The following is a 20278-nucleotide window of genomic DNA, read 5'->3' on the forward strand; positions in this document are numbered from 1 at the left end:
GATATTTTTCAATAAAAACTACAAGAACAAGGCCTGTGGTCTAGGGCACTGCATCGCAGTGCTAGCTGTGCCACCAGAGACTCTGGGTTCGAGCCCAGGCCCTGTTGTAGCCGGCCGTGACCGGGAGGTCCATGGGGCGACGCACAATTGGCCTAGCGTCGTCCGGGTTAGGGAGGGTTTGGCCGGTAGGGATATCCTTGTCTCATCGCGCACTAGCGACTCTTGTGGCGGGCCGGGCGCAGTGCGCACTAACCAGGTTTCCAGTTGCACAGTGTTTCCTCCGACACATTGGTGTGGCCGGCTTCCGGGTTGGATGCATGCTGTGTTAAGAAGCAGTGCGGCTTGGTTGGGTTGTGTTTCGGAGGACGCATGGCTTTCGACCTTCGTCTCTCCCGAGCCCGTACGGGAGTTGTAGCGATGAGACAAGATAGTAACTACTAACAATTGGATACCACGAAATTGGGGAGAAAAGGGGGTAAAATAAAAACTACAAGAACACTTTAGTAATATTCAGAGAACGCTCTGAGAATGTTATTTAAAAACGTACAGTCCATTCTCAGCATGAACAAAACTCTCTCTATCCTCTATTGTTAAGTGTGCTCTGTTGTGTTGTCCACGCTCATTAATTGGCCACTCCTGATCTTAATGAGTGCTTGTCCAGGCTGTTTTATATCCGGCTGTGATTGGGAGTCCCATAGGGTGGCACACAATTGGCCCAGCATAGTCTGGGTTTGGCTGGGGTAAGCCGTCATTGTAAATAAGATTGTCTTAACTGACTTGCCTAGTTAAATAAAGGTTCAATTTTTAAAAAAGAAAAAGAAATGTTTTCCTTGGAAATGGTCTCTGTTTTAATAGACTAAAATGAACAGTTTTGAAAGCCTAAAAAAACATGGCATGCTAGCCCCATCGTGGTAGCATGGGTACCAGTTTCTTTAGCTAATCCACTCACTGTACTCCATGCCATGTGGCAAAGAGACTGGCCTTTCTGCTATCTTCAAATATGAACATTCTATCATTAATGAGATCAAGGAGAACAGAGGATTTGATGCTGATTCGATCACCCTCACATCAATCTTCCAATCACAACGATTATGCAAATATTCAAAGACCTATCACTTTTTTCCGCCACAAAACACGTTGGTATCTGGTTGCTAAGCAACCGTTTTTTGTTTGTTGCTAGCTCAAGTCTGAATTCTCAAAGTAAATACAGTAATTCCAACCACAAAACATCTTAGATTTGATTTTATGCCTCGAAATAGAACCTGCTTAACAGCTAAATGTTTGTTTTTGACTTTATTATAAATTCTAATTATATTTTCCAGCTACCACATGTTATAATGGAAAATATTATTTCCAACAACCAATGAGCAAGTTCGTTGTAAATCCTGTGTATATTGAATGTTGTAGACTGCCAAAGGCCAGTCTCTTTGAAAATGACAAGGAGTGGAATGTTAGCTAAAGAGACTGGTATTCAGACTACCATCCTGGTGACTCAGTGGACTCATTCCATGGCTAGAGAACATTAGATTACAGGTTTGAATCTCACGTATACTGTGCCGCAATAAAAAAATATGTGTTTGCATGATAAATGCCTAAGGAAATACATTTACGTGTTCTATCTGTGCTTGGATTTCAAAACCCAAAATAAGCTAGCAGTGTTATTAAAAGTCTTATTGAAACATTCAGTAAAAGTTTTAAGGATGTTATTAAAAAAAACTCCAAATAACCTATCATTTTGTTCTCAGAGCATTAATAAAACCTACAGGAAAACTTTCAAGGAACCAGAGTAAAACATTCTCAGAACCTCCCTGCTACCTAAAAATAAATGTTCCCAGAACAGGATACATTTTGACTTCTGTTCTCAGAATGTTTAAAAAAAAATCAGTTTTACCGGGCAGGAAAAAAAACAATGTGAAACCAAAAACACATGTTCTCACAACTTCCAGGAAACAAAATCTGCTAGCTGGGTATGTTTCAATATATTTGATGTAAACTCAGAAAAAAAGAAATGTCCTCTCACTGTCAACTGTGTTTATTTTCAGCAAACTTAACATGTTTAAATATTTGTAAGAACATAACATAACAAGATTCAAAATCTGAGACATAAACTGAAAAAGTTCCACAGACATGTGACTAACAGAAATGGAATAATATGTCCCTGAACAAAGGGGTGGGGGTCAAAATCAAAGTAACAGTCAGTATCTGGTGTGGCCACCAGCTGCATTAAGTACTGCAGGGCATCTCCTTCTCATGGACTGCACCAGATTTGCCAGTTCTTGCTGTGAGATGTTACCCCACTCTTCCACCAAGGCACCTGCAAGTTCCTGCGGGGAATGGCCCTAGCCCTCACCCTCCGATCCAAGAGGTCCCTGACGTGCTCAATGGGATTGAGATACGGGCTCTTCGCTGGCCATGGCAGAACACTGACATTCCTGTCTTGCAGGAAATCAGGCACAGAACGAGCAGTACGACTGGTGGCATTGTCATGCTGGAGGGTCATGTCAGGATGAGCCTGCAGGAAGGGTACCACATTAGGGGGGAGGATGTCTTCCCTGTAACGCACAGCATTTTGATTGCCTGCAATGATAACAAGCTCAGTTCGATGATGATGTGACACACCGCCCCAGACCATGACGGACCCTCCACCTCCAAATCGATCCTGCTCCAGAGTACAGGCCTCGGTGTAACGCTCATTCCTTCAACGATAGGTGAGACAAAACCGTGACTCGCCAGTGAAGAGCACTTTTTGCCTGTCGACAGGACTGGCAAAAAGCGGGTTTGTGTCCAGCAACGGTGGGTTTGTGCCCGTAGGCGACGTTGTTGCCGGTAATGTCTGGTGATGACCTGCCTTGCAACAGGCCTACAAGCCCTCAGTCCAGCCTCTCTCAGCCTATTGTGGACAATCTGAGCACTGATTGTACGTTCCTGGTGTAACTCTGGCAGTTGTTGTTGCCTTCCTGTACCTGTGCCGCAGGTGTGATGTTCGGATGTACCGATCCTGTGCAGGTGTTGTTACACGTGGTCTACCACTGCGAGGACGTTCAGCTGTCTGTCCTGTCTTTCTGTAGCTCTGTTTTAGGCGTCTCACAGTACGGACATTGCAATTTATTACCCTGGCCACATCTGCAGTCCTCATGCCTCCTTGCAGCATGCCTAAGGCACGTTCACGCAGATGAGCACAGACCATGGGCATCTTTCTTTTGGTGTTTTTCAGAGTCCGTAGAAAGGCCTCTTTAGTGTCCTAAGTTTTCATAACTGTGACCTTAATTGCCTACCGTCTGTAAGCCGTTAGTGTCTTAACGACCGTTCCACAGGTCCATGTTCATTAATTGTTTATGGTTCATTGAACAAGCATGGGAAACAGTGTTTAAACCCTTTACAATGAAGATCTGTGAAGTTATTTGGATTTTTACTAATTATCTTTGAAAGACAGGGTCCTGAAAAAGAGACATTTCTTTTTTTTTCTGAGGTTATGATTGCTGATGTATGGTCCAATATATTTGATGTATGTTAGCTGATATATCGTAATATTTTTTTTATTTCTGTTACATCAAATATATTCTAACATATATTAGCTATTTTAGCTGATATATGTTCTAATATATTTGGTGTATGTTAGCTGATATATGATCTGCTATATTTGATCTATTAGTAATTAGCTGATACTGTATATGTTCTGAGATATGCCATGACCACCAAACCACAACTAAAGCCCCCTTATGAGAAGAGGGCTTTACGACAGTGAATCTAAGAGATTGTCTATATTGCAGCGAGATCATCTAACTACAGTATATATTGTTCAGGGAGGCTGTACGTGCACTATGGTGTGTTTCTCTCCGAACGCGACTGAGTCACAGCGTGAAGCCTCAACAAACCTTTTGAGTGTTGTCCTAAAAAAAAGCCCAAAATAGCCCCTCTTTCCCATGACACCAGAATCGTTGCCTTAAACCCCTCTGCCTCCAATTTCACCCTTGGCTGTTAAGGATATCTGAGATGTGGGGGGGTTGAAGTGCAGGAATGGGGGTAGATAGATGTGTGAACTGTGCAGGCTTGCGGATGGGTAAGGAGGGCGAGGAGGCATGAGGAGGGCGAGGGGGTATTTTTTGGCAACGCTGTGTGTTTCCTCATGCGGCTCGTGTTGACATTACTCGGATGCTCCCCTGGCCACTCTCTCTTCTGCTCTTTCCCTCTCTTGTCTCCAATATATTTCTTCCTCCTGCTCTCTTTATCCGTCTCCTATTTTGTAATAGTACATCCATCCTCACAGTCTCTCTATTCCCCCAATCTCCCTCTCTCTTCTATATCCCTACATGTCTTCTTTCCTCTATCCCGACATTTCATTTAGTTTGAATCCTTAATTGATTGCACTGACATTAATATGTTGCTTTTAAAGCCGTTAGACTCTACTTCATTGTGAACGGGACAAACCTGGTCCTGAGAAAAAAGACAACAATAGCCTGTTTCCGAAAAGGTTATATTAATAATTTATTCAAGCGCTATTCATTACATAAAGAATATCAAAGCGCTTTAAAGCAACACAAAAAAAGAAAAAATCAACAACCTCATTCATGAGATGGTAGATCATGAGAGGGTTGGAAAGTTCATGGCTTGAGTGATCATTGGAGGGAGGTGGTCAAATGAGATGAACGATAAAAATTAAAAATTAAATCAACCTGACTCTCTAGCACCGGACACTTCCAATCCCCAGTGGCATGGTCACCCCTACAGTTAACACACGCAACCTTATCCACTGAAACTACACAATCTTCTGTCCCTTGCCTTCCTGCACACTTCCCACATCTTGAAATCTCCTTCCTACACACTGACATGACCATAAACATGGCACCTTAGTCAACACAGTGGATTCAGCACAAAAGCTCTAACAGGATAACTGATATATCCTAACATAACTTTAAATAATCAGTTGGATGGGCATTTGATTTCTATAGGCGGCAAGTTTTTTTCTCACGGGACCTCTTGTTGCAGCAAACCGCTCGCCCACAGGACGCCAGACACGCTATCTGCCATCTGCATGAGTACAGTTGAAACCGGGATTCACTTTTCCAGCGTGCCACTGGCCATCGAAAGTGAGTATTTGCCCACTGATGTCAGTTACGACACTGAACTACAGTCAGGTCAAAACCCTGGTGAGGACAACAAGCACACAGTGCATTCGGAAATTATTCAGACCCCTCGACTTTTTCCACATTTTGTTACTTTACAGACTTATTCTAAAATGGATTACATGACAAAGCAAAAACAGTTTTTAATTTTAATTTTATTTTATTGAAAATAAAAACCGGAAATATCACATTTCAAATCAAATGTTATTTATTACATGCTCCGAATACAATACCTTACTGTTAAATGCTTTCTTGCAAGCCCTTAACTCTTTCTTGAACTGCATTGTTGGTTAAGAAAATATTTACTAAATAAACTAAAGTAAAAATGGTCAAATAAAAATAAAAAGTAACACAATAAAAATAACAATAACGAGGCTATATACAGAGGGTACCGGTACCGAGTCAATGTGCGGGGGTACAGGTTATCCAAGTTATTTTGTATGTAGGGGTAAAGTGACTATGCATAGATAATAAACAGTGTGTAGCAGCAGTGTAAAAACAAAGGGGAGGGGGAGGTTGATTCATTGTTCAGCAGTCTTATGGCTTGGGTGTAGAAGCTGTTAGGGAGTCTTTTGGTCCTAGACTTGGCGCTCCAATACCGCTTGCCGTGCGGTAGCAGAGAGAACCGACTATGACTTGGGTGACTGGAGTCTTTGACAATTATTTTTGGCCTTTCTTTGACACCACCTAGTATATAGGTCCTGGATGGTAGGAAGCTTGCCCCCAGTGATGTACTGGGCCATACGCACTACCCTCTGTAGCGCCTTACGGTCAGATGCTGAGCAGTTGCCATACCAGGCGGTGATGCTCTTAATGGTGCAGCTGTAGAACTTTTTGAGGATCTGGGGACCCATGTCAAATCTTTTCAATCTCCTGAGGGGGAAAAGGTGTTGTCATGCCCTCTTCACGACTGTCTTGGTGTGTTTGGACCATGATAGTTTGTTGGAGATGTGGACACCAAGGAACTTGAAACTCTCTACCTGCTCCACTACAGCTCCGTCGATGTTAAAACTTCTTAGAGATGAGATGGGCTGAAATCCCGTTAACGGGATCGATTTGACAACAGCCAGTGAAAGTGCAAAATTCAAACAACAGAAATCTCATAATTAAAATTCCTCAAACATACATAATTTTCAAGGTAAACTTGTTGTTAATCCCACCACAGTGTCCGATTTCAAAAAGGCTTTACGACGAAAGCATACCATGCGATTATGTTAGGTCAGCACCTAGTCACAGAAAAAGTCACAAAAAGCAGAAATAGAGATAAAATGACTCATTAACCTTTGATGATCTTCATCAGATGACACTCATAGGACTTCATGTTACACAATACATGTATGTTTTGTTCGATAAAGTTCATATTTATATCCAAAAATCTCAGTTTGGCGCATTATGTTCAGTAATGTTTTGCTTCCAAAACATCCGGTAATTTTGCAGAGAGCCACATCAATTTACAGAAATACTCATCATACATGTTGATGAAAATACAAGTGTTATACGTGGAATTAAAGATATACTTCTCCTTAATGCAAGTCAGATTTCAGATTTCAGATTTCAAAAAAGCTTTACGGAAAAAGCACACCATGCAATAATCTGAGTACAGCGCTCAGGCACCAAAACAAGCCATACAGATACCCGTCATGTTGTGGAGTCAACCGAAGTCAGAAATAGCATTATAAATATTCACTTACCTTTGATGATCTTCATCAGACTGCACTCCAAGGAATCCCAGTTCCACAATAAATGTTTGTTTTGTTCGATAAAGTCCATCATTTATGTCCAAATACCTCCTTTTTTCGCGCATTTAGTTCACAAATCCAAATGCATGAGGCGCAGGCACACTTAGTCTAGACGAAAAGTTAAAAAAGTTATATTACAGTTTGTAGAAACATGTCAAACGATGTATAGAATCAATCTTTAGGATGTTTTTATCATCAATCTTCAATAATGTTTCAACCGGACAATTCCTTTGGCTTTAGAAATGAAAAGGAACGCAAGCTAGCTCTCACGGCTGCGTGCATGACATAGCTCATGGCATTCTGCCAGACTCCTTGGTCAAACAGCTCTTATTCGCTCCCCCTTCACAGTAGAAGCCTGAAACAAGGTTCTAAAGACTGTTGACATCTAGTGGACGCTTTAGGAAGTGCAATCGGACCAAATTTACACTGTATCTTGGATAGGCAAAGAGTAGAAAACCTACAAACCTCAGATTTCCCACTTCCTGGTGGATTTTTTCTCAGGTTTTTGCCTGCCATATGAGTTCTATTATACTCACAGATATCATTCAAACAGTTTTAGAAACCTTGGAGTGTTTTCTATCCAAATCTACTAATAATATGCATATCTTAGCTTCTGGGGCTGAGTAGCAGGTAGTTTACTCTGGGCACCTTATTCATCCAAGCTACTCAATACTGCCCCCCCCATCCATAAGAAGTTAATGGGGGCTGTTCGGCCCGCCTTTTCCTGTAGTCCACGTTCACCTCATTTGTCTTGCTCACATTGAGGGAGAGGTTGTTGTCCTGGCACCACACTGCCAGGTCTCTGACCTCCTCCCTATAGGCTGTCTCATTGTTGTCGCTGATCAGGCCTACCACTGTGTCATCAGCAAACTTAATGATGGTGTTGGAGTTGTGTTTGGCCACGCAGTCATGGGTGAACAGAAAGTACAGGAGGGGACTAAGCACGCACCCCTGAGGGGCTCCAGTGTTGAGTATCAGCATGGCAGATGTGTTGTTGCCTTCCCTTACCACCTGGGGGAGGCCCATCAGGAAGTCCAGGATCCAATTGCAGAGAGAGGTGTTTAGTCCCAGGGTCCTTAGCTGAGTGATGAGCTTTGTGGACACTATGATGTTGAACGCTGAGCTGTAGTCAATGGACACCATTCTCACATAGGTGTTCCTTTTGTACAGGTGGGAAAGGGCAGAGTTCAGTGCGATTGAGATTGGATCTGTTGGGGCGGTATGCGAATTGGAGTAGGTCTAGGGTTTCCGGGATGATGGTGTTTATGTGAGCCATGACTAGCCTTTCAAAGCACTTTATGACTACTGGGGTGGTAATCATTTAGGCAGGTTACCTTCGCTTCCTTGGGCACAGGGTCTGCTTGAAAAAAGTAGGTATTACAGACTCGGTCAGGGAGAGGTTGAAAATGTCAGTGAAAACACTTGCCAGTTGGTCCGCGCATGCATTGAGTACATGTCCTGGTAATCCGTCTGGCCCTGCGGCTTTGTGAATGTTGACCTGTTTAAAGATCCGATACGGCTGGTGCTCTCATGCATGCTTCAGTGTTGCTTGCCTCGAAGCGACCATAAAAGGCCTTTAGCTCGTCTGGTAGGCTCACGTCACTGGGCAGCTCACAGCTGGGTTTCCCTTTGTAGTCTGTAATCATTTTCATGCCCTGCCACATCCGACGAGTGTCAGAGCTGATGTGGTAGGATTCAATCTTAGTCCTGTATTGACGCTTTGCCTGTTTGATGGTTCATTTGAGGGCGTAACGGTATTTCTTATAAGCGTCCAGATTAGTGTTCCGCTCCTTGAAAGCGGCAGCTCTAGCTTTTAGCTCGGTTCACTGTAATCCATGGCTTCTGGTTGAGATATGTATGTATGGTCACTGTGAGGACAACGTCGTCGATACACTTATTGATAAAGCCGGCGACTGAGGTGGTATACTCCTCAATGCCATTGGATGAATCCCGGAACAAATTCCAGGCTGTGCTAGCAAAACAGTCCAGTAGCGTAGCATGCGTGTCATCTGACCACTTCCGTATTGAGCAAGTCACTGGTACTTCCGGCTTTAGTTTTTGCTTGTACTCGGAATCAGGAGGATAGAATTATGGTCAGATTTTCCAAATGGATCGCGAGGGAGAGCTTTGTTTGTGTCTCTCTGTGTGGAGTAAAGGTGGTATAGAGGTTTTTTCCCCTTTAGTTGCACATGTGACATGCTGGTTGAAATTTGGTAAAATGGATTTAAGTTTGCTTGCATTAAGGTCCCCAGCCACTAGGAGCGCCGCTACTAGATGTGCATTTTCTTGTTTGCTTATGGCGTTATACAGCTCGTTGAGTGTGGTCTTAGTACCAGCATTGGTTTGAGGTGGTAAATAGACCGTTTTGAATAATATAGATGAGAACTCTCTTGGTAGATAGTGTGGTCTACAGCTTATCATGAGGTACTCTACCTCAGACGAGCAATACCTCGAGACTTCTTTCAAATGAGAAATCGCGCCCCTCGTCTTACCAGACATAGCTTCTCTGTCCTGCCAATGCACGGAATACCCAGCCAGCTCTATAGTATCCATTCAGCCACGACTCAATGAAACATAAGATATTATAGTTTTTAATGTCCCATTGGTATGTTAGTCTTATTCATAGATCATCCATTCTATTTTCCAGTGATTGCACGTTGGACAATAGTATGGATGGTAGTGGCGGTTTACTCATACATAAGTATTCAGACCTTTACTCAGTACTTTGTTGAAGCACCTTTGGCAGTGATTACAACCTAGAGTCTTCTTGGGTATGAATTTGGGGAGTTTCACATAATTCTTCTCTGCAGATTCTTCTCAAGCTCTGTCAGATTGAATGGGGAGCGTCGCTGCACAGCTATTTTCAGGTCTCTCCAGAGATGTTAGATCGGTTCAAGTCGGGGCTCTGTGTGGGCCACACAAGGACATTCAGAGACTTCTCTCGAAGGCACTCCTGCATTGACTTGGCTGTGTGCTTAGGGTCACTGTCCTGTTGGAAGGTGAACCTTCGCCCTAGTCTGAGGTCCTGCCTACATTTGCCCTCCCTTCGGCAAATCTGATCACGACTCCATTTTGCCCCTCCTTTCCTATAGACAGAATCTCAAACAGGAAGTACCTGTGCAAAGTCTATTCAATGCTGGTCTGACCAATCGGACCAATCCATGCTTCAAGATTGTTTTGATCACTGGGATTGGGATATGGTCCGGGTAGCCTCTGAGAATAACATTGACAAATACACAGACACGGTGACTGAGTTCATCAGGAAGTGTATAGGAGATGTTGTACCCACTGTGACTTAAAACCTACCCAAACCAGAAACCGTGGATAGATGGCAGCATTCACGCAAAACTGAAAGCGCGAACCACAGCATTTAACCATGGTGACTGGGAATATGACAGTCAAACAGACAAAACGTCAGTAGTCGCATTTCAACGGCTCAGACACAAGACGTATGTGGCAGGGTATACAGACAATCACGGACTACAGAGAGAAAACCAGCCACTTTGCAGATACCGACGTCTTGCTTCCGGACAAGCTAAACACCTTCTTTGCCCACTTAGAGGATAACATAGTGCCACCAACGCGGCCCACTACCAAGGACTGTGGTTTCTCCTTCTTGGGAGTCGTCTTGAGTAAGACGTTAAAGCTTGTTAACCCTCGCAAGGCTGCTAGCCCAGACGGCATCGCTAGCTGCGTCCTTAGACAATGCGTAGACCAGCTGGCTGGAGTGTTTACAGACATATCCAATCTCTCCCTATCCCAGTCTGCTGTCCCCACTTGCTTCAAGATGTCCAACATTGTTCCTGTACCCATGAAAGCAAAGGTAACTGAACTAAATTACTATTGCCCCGTAACACTCACTTCTGTCATCATGAAGTGCTCTGAGAGGCTAGTTATGGATCATATCACCTCTACCTTACCTGACACCCTAGACTCACTTCAATTTGCTTACCGACCTAATAGATCCACAGACGATGCAATCGCCATCGCACTGCGCTATTCCATCTGGACAAGAGGAATACCTATGTTCATTGACTATAGCTCAGCATTCAACAACATAATATCCTCCAAACTCATCATTAAGCTCAGGGCCCTGGATCTGAACCCCGCCCTGTGATAGGCCACCCCCAGGTGGCGAAGGTAGGAAAGAACACCTCCGCTTCATTGATCCTCAACACAGGGGCCCCACAAGGGTGTGTGCTCAGCCCCTTCCTGTACTCCTTGTTCACCCATGACTGCGTGGCCACGCATGCCTCCACCTCAATCATTAAGTTTGCAGACGACACAACAGTAGTAGGCCTGATTACCAACAATGACGAGACAGCCTACAAGGAGGAGGTGAAGGCCCTGGGAGTGTAGTGCCAGGAAAATAACCTCTCACTCAATGTAAACAAAACAAAGCAGTAGATTGTGGACTTCAGGAAACAGCAAAGGTAGCATGCCACTATCCACATCGACGGGACCACAGTGGAGAAGGTGGAAAGCTTCAAGATCCTCGGCGTAAACCTCACTGACAATCTGAAATGGCTAACCCACACAGACAGCGTGGTGAAGGCGCAACAGCGTCTCTTCAACCTCAGGAGGCTGAAGAAAATTTGCCTTGGCCCATAAAACCCTCACAAACTGTTACAGTTGCACAATTGAGAGCATCCTTTCGGGCTGTATCACCGCCTGATATGGCAACTGCACCGTCCACAACCACAGGGCTCTCCAGAGGGTGGTGCGGTGTGCCCAATGCATCACCGGGGGCAAACTAACTGCCCTTCAGGACACCTACAGCACCCGATATCAGACTGTTAAATCGACATCACTAGTCGACTTCCTCCCGGTTACGCAACCCTTCACCTTAGAGGCTGCTGCCCTATATAAATTACTTGGAATCACTGGCCACTTTTATAATGGAACACTAGTCATTTTAATAATGTTTAAATAACGTTTACATACTGCTTTACTCATCTCATATGTATATACTGTATTCTATTCTACTGTATTTTAGTCAATGCCACTCCAATATTTATATATTTCTTAATTCCATTCTTTAACTTTTAGATGTGTGTGTACTGTTGTGATTGTTATATACTACTGCACTGTTGGAGCTAGGAACACAAGCATTTCGCCACACCCGCAATAGCATGTGCTAAATATGTGTATGTCACCAATAACATTTGATTTGATACCAAACATGCCCCCTGACTACATTCTAATTGGGATTCTATTAGAATTGTACGGTCTTGAATGTACTGTAACTTTTGGTGCCAAAGTGGGCCTGATTTTGCCAGAATCTGTTTATCTATGACACTGGTTAAATGGAAAACTAGTATGGTGCTGGAGATAATAAATATGAGGTTAAAAAGTGGTGGAATTCCCCTTTAATGAAATTGCAAGTTGGTCTTACCTTCTGAGGTGCATTGATGACGCCGATGTTGTATCCAAACTGAAAGGAGCCCAATACAGCAGTGAACACTGAGAGAGCAAGGGTTCCAGTCACTGTCTGTAGTGGACACACACAAGAGGAAGACAACACCTCTGTTATCATGGTGAAATTGTGTGATTGCTTGCAGAGCCATATATTTAGATTTAAATATGTGTCTCTGGTTGTTCATAAAGGGAAACAAGGACTGTTGTATTGTGGTGAGGGATACAGAGAGTATGGATAACCTAGAAAGGCATGGTTTGTTGCAAAAACAAACTAACCCCCCAGACACACACGCGACAGCCTCTCTAATATCCACTATTTATAACTGTGATACCAATGGGAAAGGATCTTTCTAGCTGTGGCCAGGACTTAACTGTGTATGGTGTGATTGGGTGACTGAACGCTGAGTTCCATCCTAGTTCCCGTCTAGGTTGAAAATGACAATATGTAAACAGTATATATAAAGTATATTTGCGTTCTATGTTCCCATCAGTCCACAGGCACCTGTTACCATGGTGACTGACAGCTTGGGGTTCTGGGAGAGACTGACCAGGCTTTCCTAGTGCTTACATCTGTTTACCTTCGACACAGCAAGCTGACTGGCTCTAGCAGCCTTCCCAACATACCACTGAATTCACAATAGTTAAACATGGGCTGTAATGCACAGTTACTTAGTTCTTATCCGATATTAACTAGATAGGGTTAACAGTTTCCTTCTCCAAAAATGTTATCAATATGTTATTAATGAAAACATATACATGGTGTTCACTGTTATGTTTTATTTAAACTATACAAGACTGTGCAAAGCATTTACCCTCTGAAGACATCTGTCATGTTTTGTCATTTATTATCTTGTCTTGTCCCTGTGCTTCCCATTCTATTCGTTTCCCTCTGCTGGTCTTATTAGGTTCTTTCCCTCTTTCTATCCCTCTCTCTCCCCCTCCCTCTCTCACTCTCTCGCTCTCTCTTCTCTCTATCGTTCCGTTCCTGCTCCCAGCTGTTCCTATTCCCCTAATCAATCATTTAGTCTTCCCACACCTGTTCCCGATCCTTTCCCCTGATTAGAGTCCCTATTTCTTCCTTTGTGTTCCGTTCCTGTCCTGTCGGTTCCTTGTCTAGAATTCACCGTGCTGTGTTTGTGTATCGCCCTGTCGTGTCGTGTTTTCCTCAGATGCTGCGTGGTGAGCAGGTGTCTGAGTCTGTCTGGTTCAAGTGCCTTCCCGAGGCAACCTGCTGTTCACCTGCTGTTCAAGATCGAGTCTCCAGTTTGTCCTCGTCATTTCGAGTGAAAGTTGTGTTTTTTGTTTGTATTTACTTTACTGGATTAAAGACTCTGTTTTCGCCAAGTCGCTTTTGGGTCCTCTTTCACCTGCATGACAGAAGGAACCGACCAAGGAATGGACCCAGCGACTTCAGACGCTCGTTACACTGCCGTCGAGATCCAAGGAGCCATGCTCGGCAGACACGAGCAGGAATTGTCTGCTGCTCGCCATGCCGTGGAGAACCTGGCCGCTCAGGTTTCCGACCTCTCTGGACAGTTCCAGAGTCTACGTCTCGTGCCACCTGTTACTTCCTGGCCTGCCGAGCCTCCAGAACCTAGGGTTAATAACCCACCTTGCTACTCCGGGCAGCCCACTGAGTGCCGCTCCTTTCTCACGCAGTGTGAGATTGTGTTCTCTCTCCAACCCAACACATACTCTAGAGAGAGAGCTCGGGTTGCTTACGTCATTTCACTCCTTACTGGCCGGGCTCGAGAATGGGGCACAGCTATCTGGGAGGCAAGGGCTGATTGCTCTAACAAGTTCCAGAACTTTAAAGAGGAGATGATTCGGGTTTTTGACCGTTCAGTTTTTGGTAGGGAGGCTTCTAGGGCCCTGGCTTCCTTATGCCAAGGTGAACGGTCCATAACGGATTATTCTATTGAGTTTCGCACTCTTGCTGCCTCTAGTGAGTGGAACGAGCCGGCGCTGCTCGCTCGTTTTCTGGAGGGACTCCACGCAGTGGTTAAGGATGAGATTCTCTCCCGGGAGGTTCCTTCAGATGTGGACTCTTTGATTGCTCTCGCCATCCGCATAGAACGACGGGTAGATCTTCGTCACCGGGCTCGTGGAAGAGAGCTCGCATCAACGGTGTTTCCCTGCTCCGCATCGCAACCATCTCCCTCCTCTGGCTCAGAGTCTGAGCCCATGCAGCTGGGAGGGATTCGCATCTCGACTAAGGAGAGGGAACGGAGGATCACCAACCGCCTGTGCCTCTATTGCGGAGTTGCTGGACATTTTGTTAATTCATGTCCAGTAAAAGCCAGAGCTCATCTGTAAGCGGAGGGCTACAGGTGAGCGCAACTACTCAAGTCTCTCCATGTCATGTTTGTCATTTATTATCATGTCTTGTCCCTGTGCTCCCCATGCTATTCGTTTCCCTCTGCTGGTCTTATTTGGTTCTTTCCCTCCTTCTATCCCTCTCTCTCCCCCTCCCTCTCTCACTCTCTCGCTCTCTCTTCTCTCTATCGTTCCGTTCCTGCTCCCAGCTGTTCCTATTCCCCTAATCATCATTTAGTCTTCCCACACCTGTTCCCGATCCTTTCCCCTGATTAGAGTCCCTATTTATTCCTTTGTGTTCCGTTCCTGTCCCGTCGGTTCCTTGTTTTGTATTCACCATGCTGTGATTGTGTTTCGCCCTGTCCTGTCGTGTTTTTTGCCTTCATCAGATGCTGCGTGTGAGCAGGTGTCTCTGTCTACTACGGCCTGCGCCTACCCGAAGCGACCTGCAGTCTGTGGCCGCTTCTCTTGTTATTCCCCTCTACAAACTAGAGGATTTCTGTTATTCCCTGTTTGGACTTGAATAAACTCTGTTTCTGTTAAGTCGCTTTTGGGTCCTCTATCACCTGCATGACAGAAGGAACCGACCAAGGAATGGACCCAGCTACTTCAGACGCTCGTTACACTGCCGTCGAGATCCAAGGAGCCATGCTCGGCAGACACGAGCAGGAATTGTCTGCTGCTCGCCATGCCGTGGAGAACCTGGCCGCTCAGGTTTCCGACCTCTCTGGACAGTTCCAGAGTCTACGTCTCGTGCCACCTGTTACTTCCTGGCCTGCCGAGCCTCCAGAACCTAGGGTTAATAACCCACCTTGCTACTCCGGGCAGCCCACTGAGTGCCGCTCCTTTCTCACGCAGTGTGAGATTGTGTTCTCTCTCCAACCCAACACATACTCTAGAGAGAGAGCTCGGGTTGCTTACGTCATTTCACTCCTTACTGGCCGGGCTCGAGAATGGGGCACAGCTATCTGGGAGGCAAGGGCTGATTGCTCTAACAAGTTCCAGAACTTTAAAGAGGAGATGATTCGGGTTTTTGACCGTTCAGTTTTTGGTAGGGAGGCTTCTAGGGCCCTGGCTTCCTTATGCCAAGGTGAACGGTCCATAACGGATTATTCTATTGAGTTTCGCACTCTTGCTGCCTCTAGTGAGTGGAACGAGCCGGCGCTGCTCGCTCGTTTTCTGGAGGGACTCCACGCAGTGGTTAAGGATGAGATTCTCTCCCGGGAGGTTCCTTCAGATGTGGACTCTTTGATTGCTCTCGCCATCCGCATAGAACGACGGGTAGATCTTCGTCACCGGGCTCGTGGAAGAGAGCTCGCATCAACGGTGTTTCCCTGCTCCGCATCGCAACCATCTCCCTCCTCTGGCTTTGAGACTGAGCCCATGCAGCTGGGAGGGATTCGCATCTCGACTAAGGAGAGGGAACGGAGGATCACCAACCGCCTGTGCCTCTATTGCGGAGTTGCTGGACATTTTGTTAATTCATGTCCAGTAAGAGGCCAGAGCCCATCAGTAAGCGGAGGGCTACTGGTGAGCGCTACTACTCTGGTCTCTTCATCTAGATCTTGTACTACTATGTCGGTCCATCTACGCTGGACCGGTTCGGGTGCTACATGCAGTGCCTTGATTGACTCTGGGGCTGAGGGTTGTTTCATGGACGAAGCATGGGTTCGGAAACATAACATTCCTTTCAGACCGTTAGACAAGCCTACGCCCATGTTTGCCTTAGATGGTAGTCATCTTCCCAGTATCAGATTTGAGACACTACCTTTAACCCTCACAGTATCTGGTAACCACAGTGAGACTATTTCTTTTTTGATTTTCCGTTCACCGTTTACACCTGTTGTTTTGGGTCATCCCTGGCTAGTATGTCATAATCCTTCTATTAATTGGTCTAGTAATTCTATCCTATCCTGGAACGTTTCTTGTCATGTGAAGTGTTTAATGTCTGCCATTCCTCCCGTTTCTTCTGTCCCTACTTCCCAGGAGGAACCTGGCGATTTGACAGGAGTGCCGGAGGAATATCATGATCTGCGCACGGTCTTCAGTCGGTCCCGAGCCAACTCCCTTCCTCCTCACCGGTCGTATGATTGTAGTATTGATCTCCTTCCGGGGACCACTCCTCCTCGAGGTAGACTATACTCTCTGTCGGCTCCCGAACGTAAGGCTCTCGAGGATTATTTGTCTGTGTCTCTTGACGCCGGTACCATAGTGCCTTCTTCTTCTCCGGCCGGGGCGGGGTTCTTTTTGTTAAGAAGAAGGACGGTACTCTGCGCCCCTGCGTGGATTATCGAGGGCTGAATGACATAACGGTTAAGAATCGTTATCCGCTTCCCCTTGTGTCATCAGCCTTCGAGATTCTGCAGGGAGCCAGGTGCTTTACTAAGTTGGACCTTCGTAACGCTTACCATCTCGTGCGCATCAGAGAGGGGGACGAGTGGAAAACGGCGTTTAACACTCCGTTAGGGCATTTTGAGTACCGGGTTCTGCCGTTCGGTCTCGCCAATGCGCCAGCTGTTTTTCAGGCATTAGTTAATGATGTTCTGAGAGACATGCTGAACATTTTTGTTTTTGTCTATCTTGACGATATCCTGATTTTTTCTCCGTCACTCGAGATTCATGTTCAGCACGTTCGACGTGTTCTACAGCGCCTTTAGAGAATTGTCTCTACGTAAAGGCTGAGAAGTGCTCTTTTCATGTCTCCTCCGTTACTTTTCTCGGTTCCGTTATTTCCGCTGAAGGCATTCAGATGGATTCCGCTAAGGTCCAAGCTGTCAGTGATTGGCCCGTTCCAAGGTCACGTGTCGAGTTGCAGCGCTTTTTAGGTTTCGCTAATTTCTATCGGCGTTTCATTCGTAATTTCGGTCAAGTTGCTGCCCCTCTCACAGCTCTTACTTCTGTCAAGACGTGTTTTAAGTGGTCCGGTTCCGCCCAGGGAGCTTTTGATCTTCTAAAAGAACGTTTTTACGTCCGCTCCTATCCTCGTTACTCCTGACGTCACTAGACAATTCATTGTCGAGGTTGACGCTTCAGAGGTAGGCGTGGGAGCCATTCTATCCCAGCGCTTCCAGTCTGACGATAAGGTTCATCCTTGCGCTTATTTTTCTCATCGCCTGTCGCCATCTGAGCGCAACTATGATGTGGGTAACCGTGAACTGCTCGCCATCCGCTTAGCCCTAGGCGAATGGCGACAGTGGTTGGAGGGGGCGACCGTTCCTTTTGTCGTTTGGACAGACCATAAGAACCTTGAGTACATCCGTTCTGCCAAACGACTTAATGCCCGTCAAGCTCGTTGGGCGTTGTTTTTCGCTCGTTTCGAGTTTGTGATTTCTTACCGTCCGGGTAGCAAGAACACCAAGCCTGATGCCTTATCCCGTCTGTTTAGTTCTTCTGTGGCTTCTACTGATCTCGAGGGGATTCTTCCTTATGGGCGTGTTGTCGGGTTGACAGTCTGGGGAATTGAAAGACAGGTTAAGCAAGCACTCACGCACACTGCGTCGCCGCGCGCTTGTCCTAGTAACCTCCTTTTCGTTCCTGTTTCCACTCGTCTGGCTGTTCTTCAGTGGGCTCACTCTGCCAAGTTAGCTGGTCATCCCGGTGTTCGAGGCACTCTTGCGTCTATTCGCCAGCGCTTTTGGTGGCCGACTCAGGAGCGTGACACGCGCCGTTTCGTGGCTGCGTGTTCAGACTGCGCGCAGAAGAAGTCTGGTAATTTTTTTCTGCTTCTGCTCCTGGTCTTGCTGGGTCTCAGTCTGTTCCCTGCCATCGCATCTCTCCTGTTCTTGTTCCTGCCCTTGCTGTGTCTCAGTCTGTCCCTAGTTCTCATTTTTTTTAGAGTAGTACCCTAGTTTCCCTTTTTATCGTTTTTCGTTACGGTCCTGAGGAGAGGAGTTGGGTTCTTTCTCGGGACGTGCTGGACCGTTTGATCTATGATTTCCTCCGTTGCCGCCAGTGTTCCTCCTCGAGAGCGCCAGGAGGCGCTCGGTGAGTGGGGGGTACTGTCATGTTTGTCATTTATTATCATGTCTTGTCCCTGTGCTCCCCATGCTATTCGTTTCCCTCTGCTGGTCTTATTTGGTTCTTTCCCTCCTTCTATCCCTCTCTCTCCCCCTCCCTCTCTCACTCTCTCGCTCTCTCTTCTCTCTATCGTTCCGTTCCTGCTCCCAGCTGTTCCTATTCCCCTAATCATCATTTAGTCTTCCCACACCTGTTCCCGATCCTTTCCCCTGATTAGAGTCCCTATTTATTCCTTTGTGTTCCGTTCCTGTCCCGTCGGTTCCTTGTTTTGTATTCACCATGCTGTGATTGTGTTTCGCCCCTGTCCTGTCGTGTTTTTTGCCTTCATCAGATGCTGCGTGTGAGCAGGTGTCTCTGTCTACTACGGCCTGCGCCTACCCGGCGACCTGCAGTCTGTGGCCGCTTCTCTTGTTATTCCCCTCTACAAACTAGAGGATTTCTGTTATTCCCTGTTTGGACTTGAATAAACTCTGTTTCTGTTAAGTCGCTTTTGGGTCCTCTATCACCTGCATGACACTCCATCAAGATCCTGTACTACTTTGTCGGTCCATCTACGCTGGACCGGTTCGGGTGCTACATGTAGTGCCTTGATAGACTCTGGGGCTGAGGGTTGTTTCATGGACGAAGCATGGGTTCGGAAACATGACATTCCTTTCAGAGAGTTAGAGAAGCCTACGCCCATGTTCGCCTTAGATGGTAGTCATCTTCCCAGTATCAGATTTGAGACACTACCTTTAACCCTCACAGTATCTGGTAACCACAGTGAGACTATTTCTTTTTTGATTTTTCGTTCACCGTTTACACCTGTTGTTTTGGGTCATCCCTGGCTAGTATGTCATAATCCTTCTATTAATTGGTCTAGTAATTCTATCCTATCCTGGAACGTTTCTTGTCATGTGAAGTGTTTAATGTCTGCCATCCCTCCCGTTTCTTCTGTCCCTACTTCTCAGGAGGAACCTGGCGATTTGACAGGAGTGCCGGAGGAATATCATGATCTGCGCACGGTCTTCAGTCGGTCCCGAGCCAACCCCCTTCCTCCTCACCGGTCGTATGATTGTAGTATTGATCTCCTTCCGGGGACCACTCCTCCTCGGGGTAGACTATACTCTCTGTCGGCTCCCGAACGTAAGGCTCTCGAGGATTATTTGTCTGTGTCTCTTGACGCCGGTACCATAGTGCCTTCTTCCTCTCCGGCCGGGCGGGGTTCTTTTTGTTAAGAAGAAGGACGGTACTCTGCGCCCTGCGTGGATTATCGAGGGCTGAATGACATAACGGTTAAGAATCGTTATCCGCTTCCCCTTATGTCATCAGCCTTCGAGATTCTGCAGGGAGCCAGGTGCTTTACTAAGTTGGACCTTCGTAACGCTTACCATCTCGTGCGCATCAGAGAGAGGGGGACGAGTGGAAAACGGCGTTTAACACTCCGTTAGGGCATTTTGAGTACCGGGTTCTGCCGTTTGGTCTCGCCAATGCGCCAGCTGTTTTTCAGGCATTAGTTAATGATGTTCTGAGAGACATGCTGAACATCTTTGTTTTTGTCTATCTTGACGATATCCTGATTTTTTCTCCGTCACTCGAGATTCATGTTCAGCACGTTCGACGTGTTCTACAGCGCCTTTTAGAGAATTGTCTCTACGTAAAGTCTGAGAAGTGCTCTTTTCATGT

The 20278-nt window shown here is 46.0% G+C and overlaps 1 protein-coding gene across 1 annotated transcript in view; it reads right to left on the bottom strand.

Annotated features, from left to right (window-relative positions):
• Positions 1 to 20278, bottom strand: part of LOC124007884 (solute carrier family 2, facilitated glucose transporter member 4-like) — a 44196-nt gene that overhangs the window by 17892 nt on the left and 6026 nt on the right. The window contains exon 2 of the mRNA XM_046318711.1: positions 12258 to 12353. Within this exon, the coding sequence (XP_046174667.1) occupies positions 12258 to 12353 (96 nt within the window). The remainder of the gene's footprint in view (positions 1 to 12257; positions 12354 to 20278) is intronic.

Source organism: Oncorhynchus gorbuscha, linkage group LG21 (assembly GCF_021184085.1).
Source record: "Oncorhynchus gorbuscha isolate QuinsamMale2020 ecotype Even-year linkage group LG21, OgorEven_v1.0, whole genome shotgun sequence".
Taxonomy (NCBI): domain Eukaryota; kingdom Metazoa; phylum Chordata; class Actinopteri; order Salmoniformes; family Salmonidae; genus Oncorhynchus; species Oncorhynchus gorbuscha.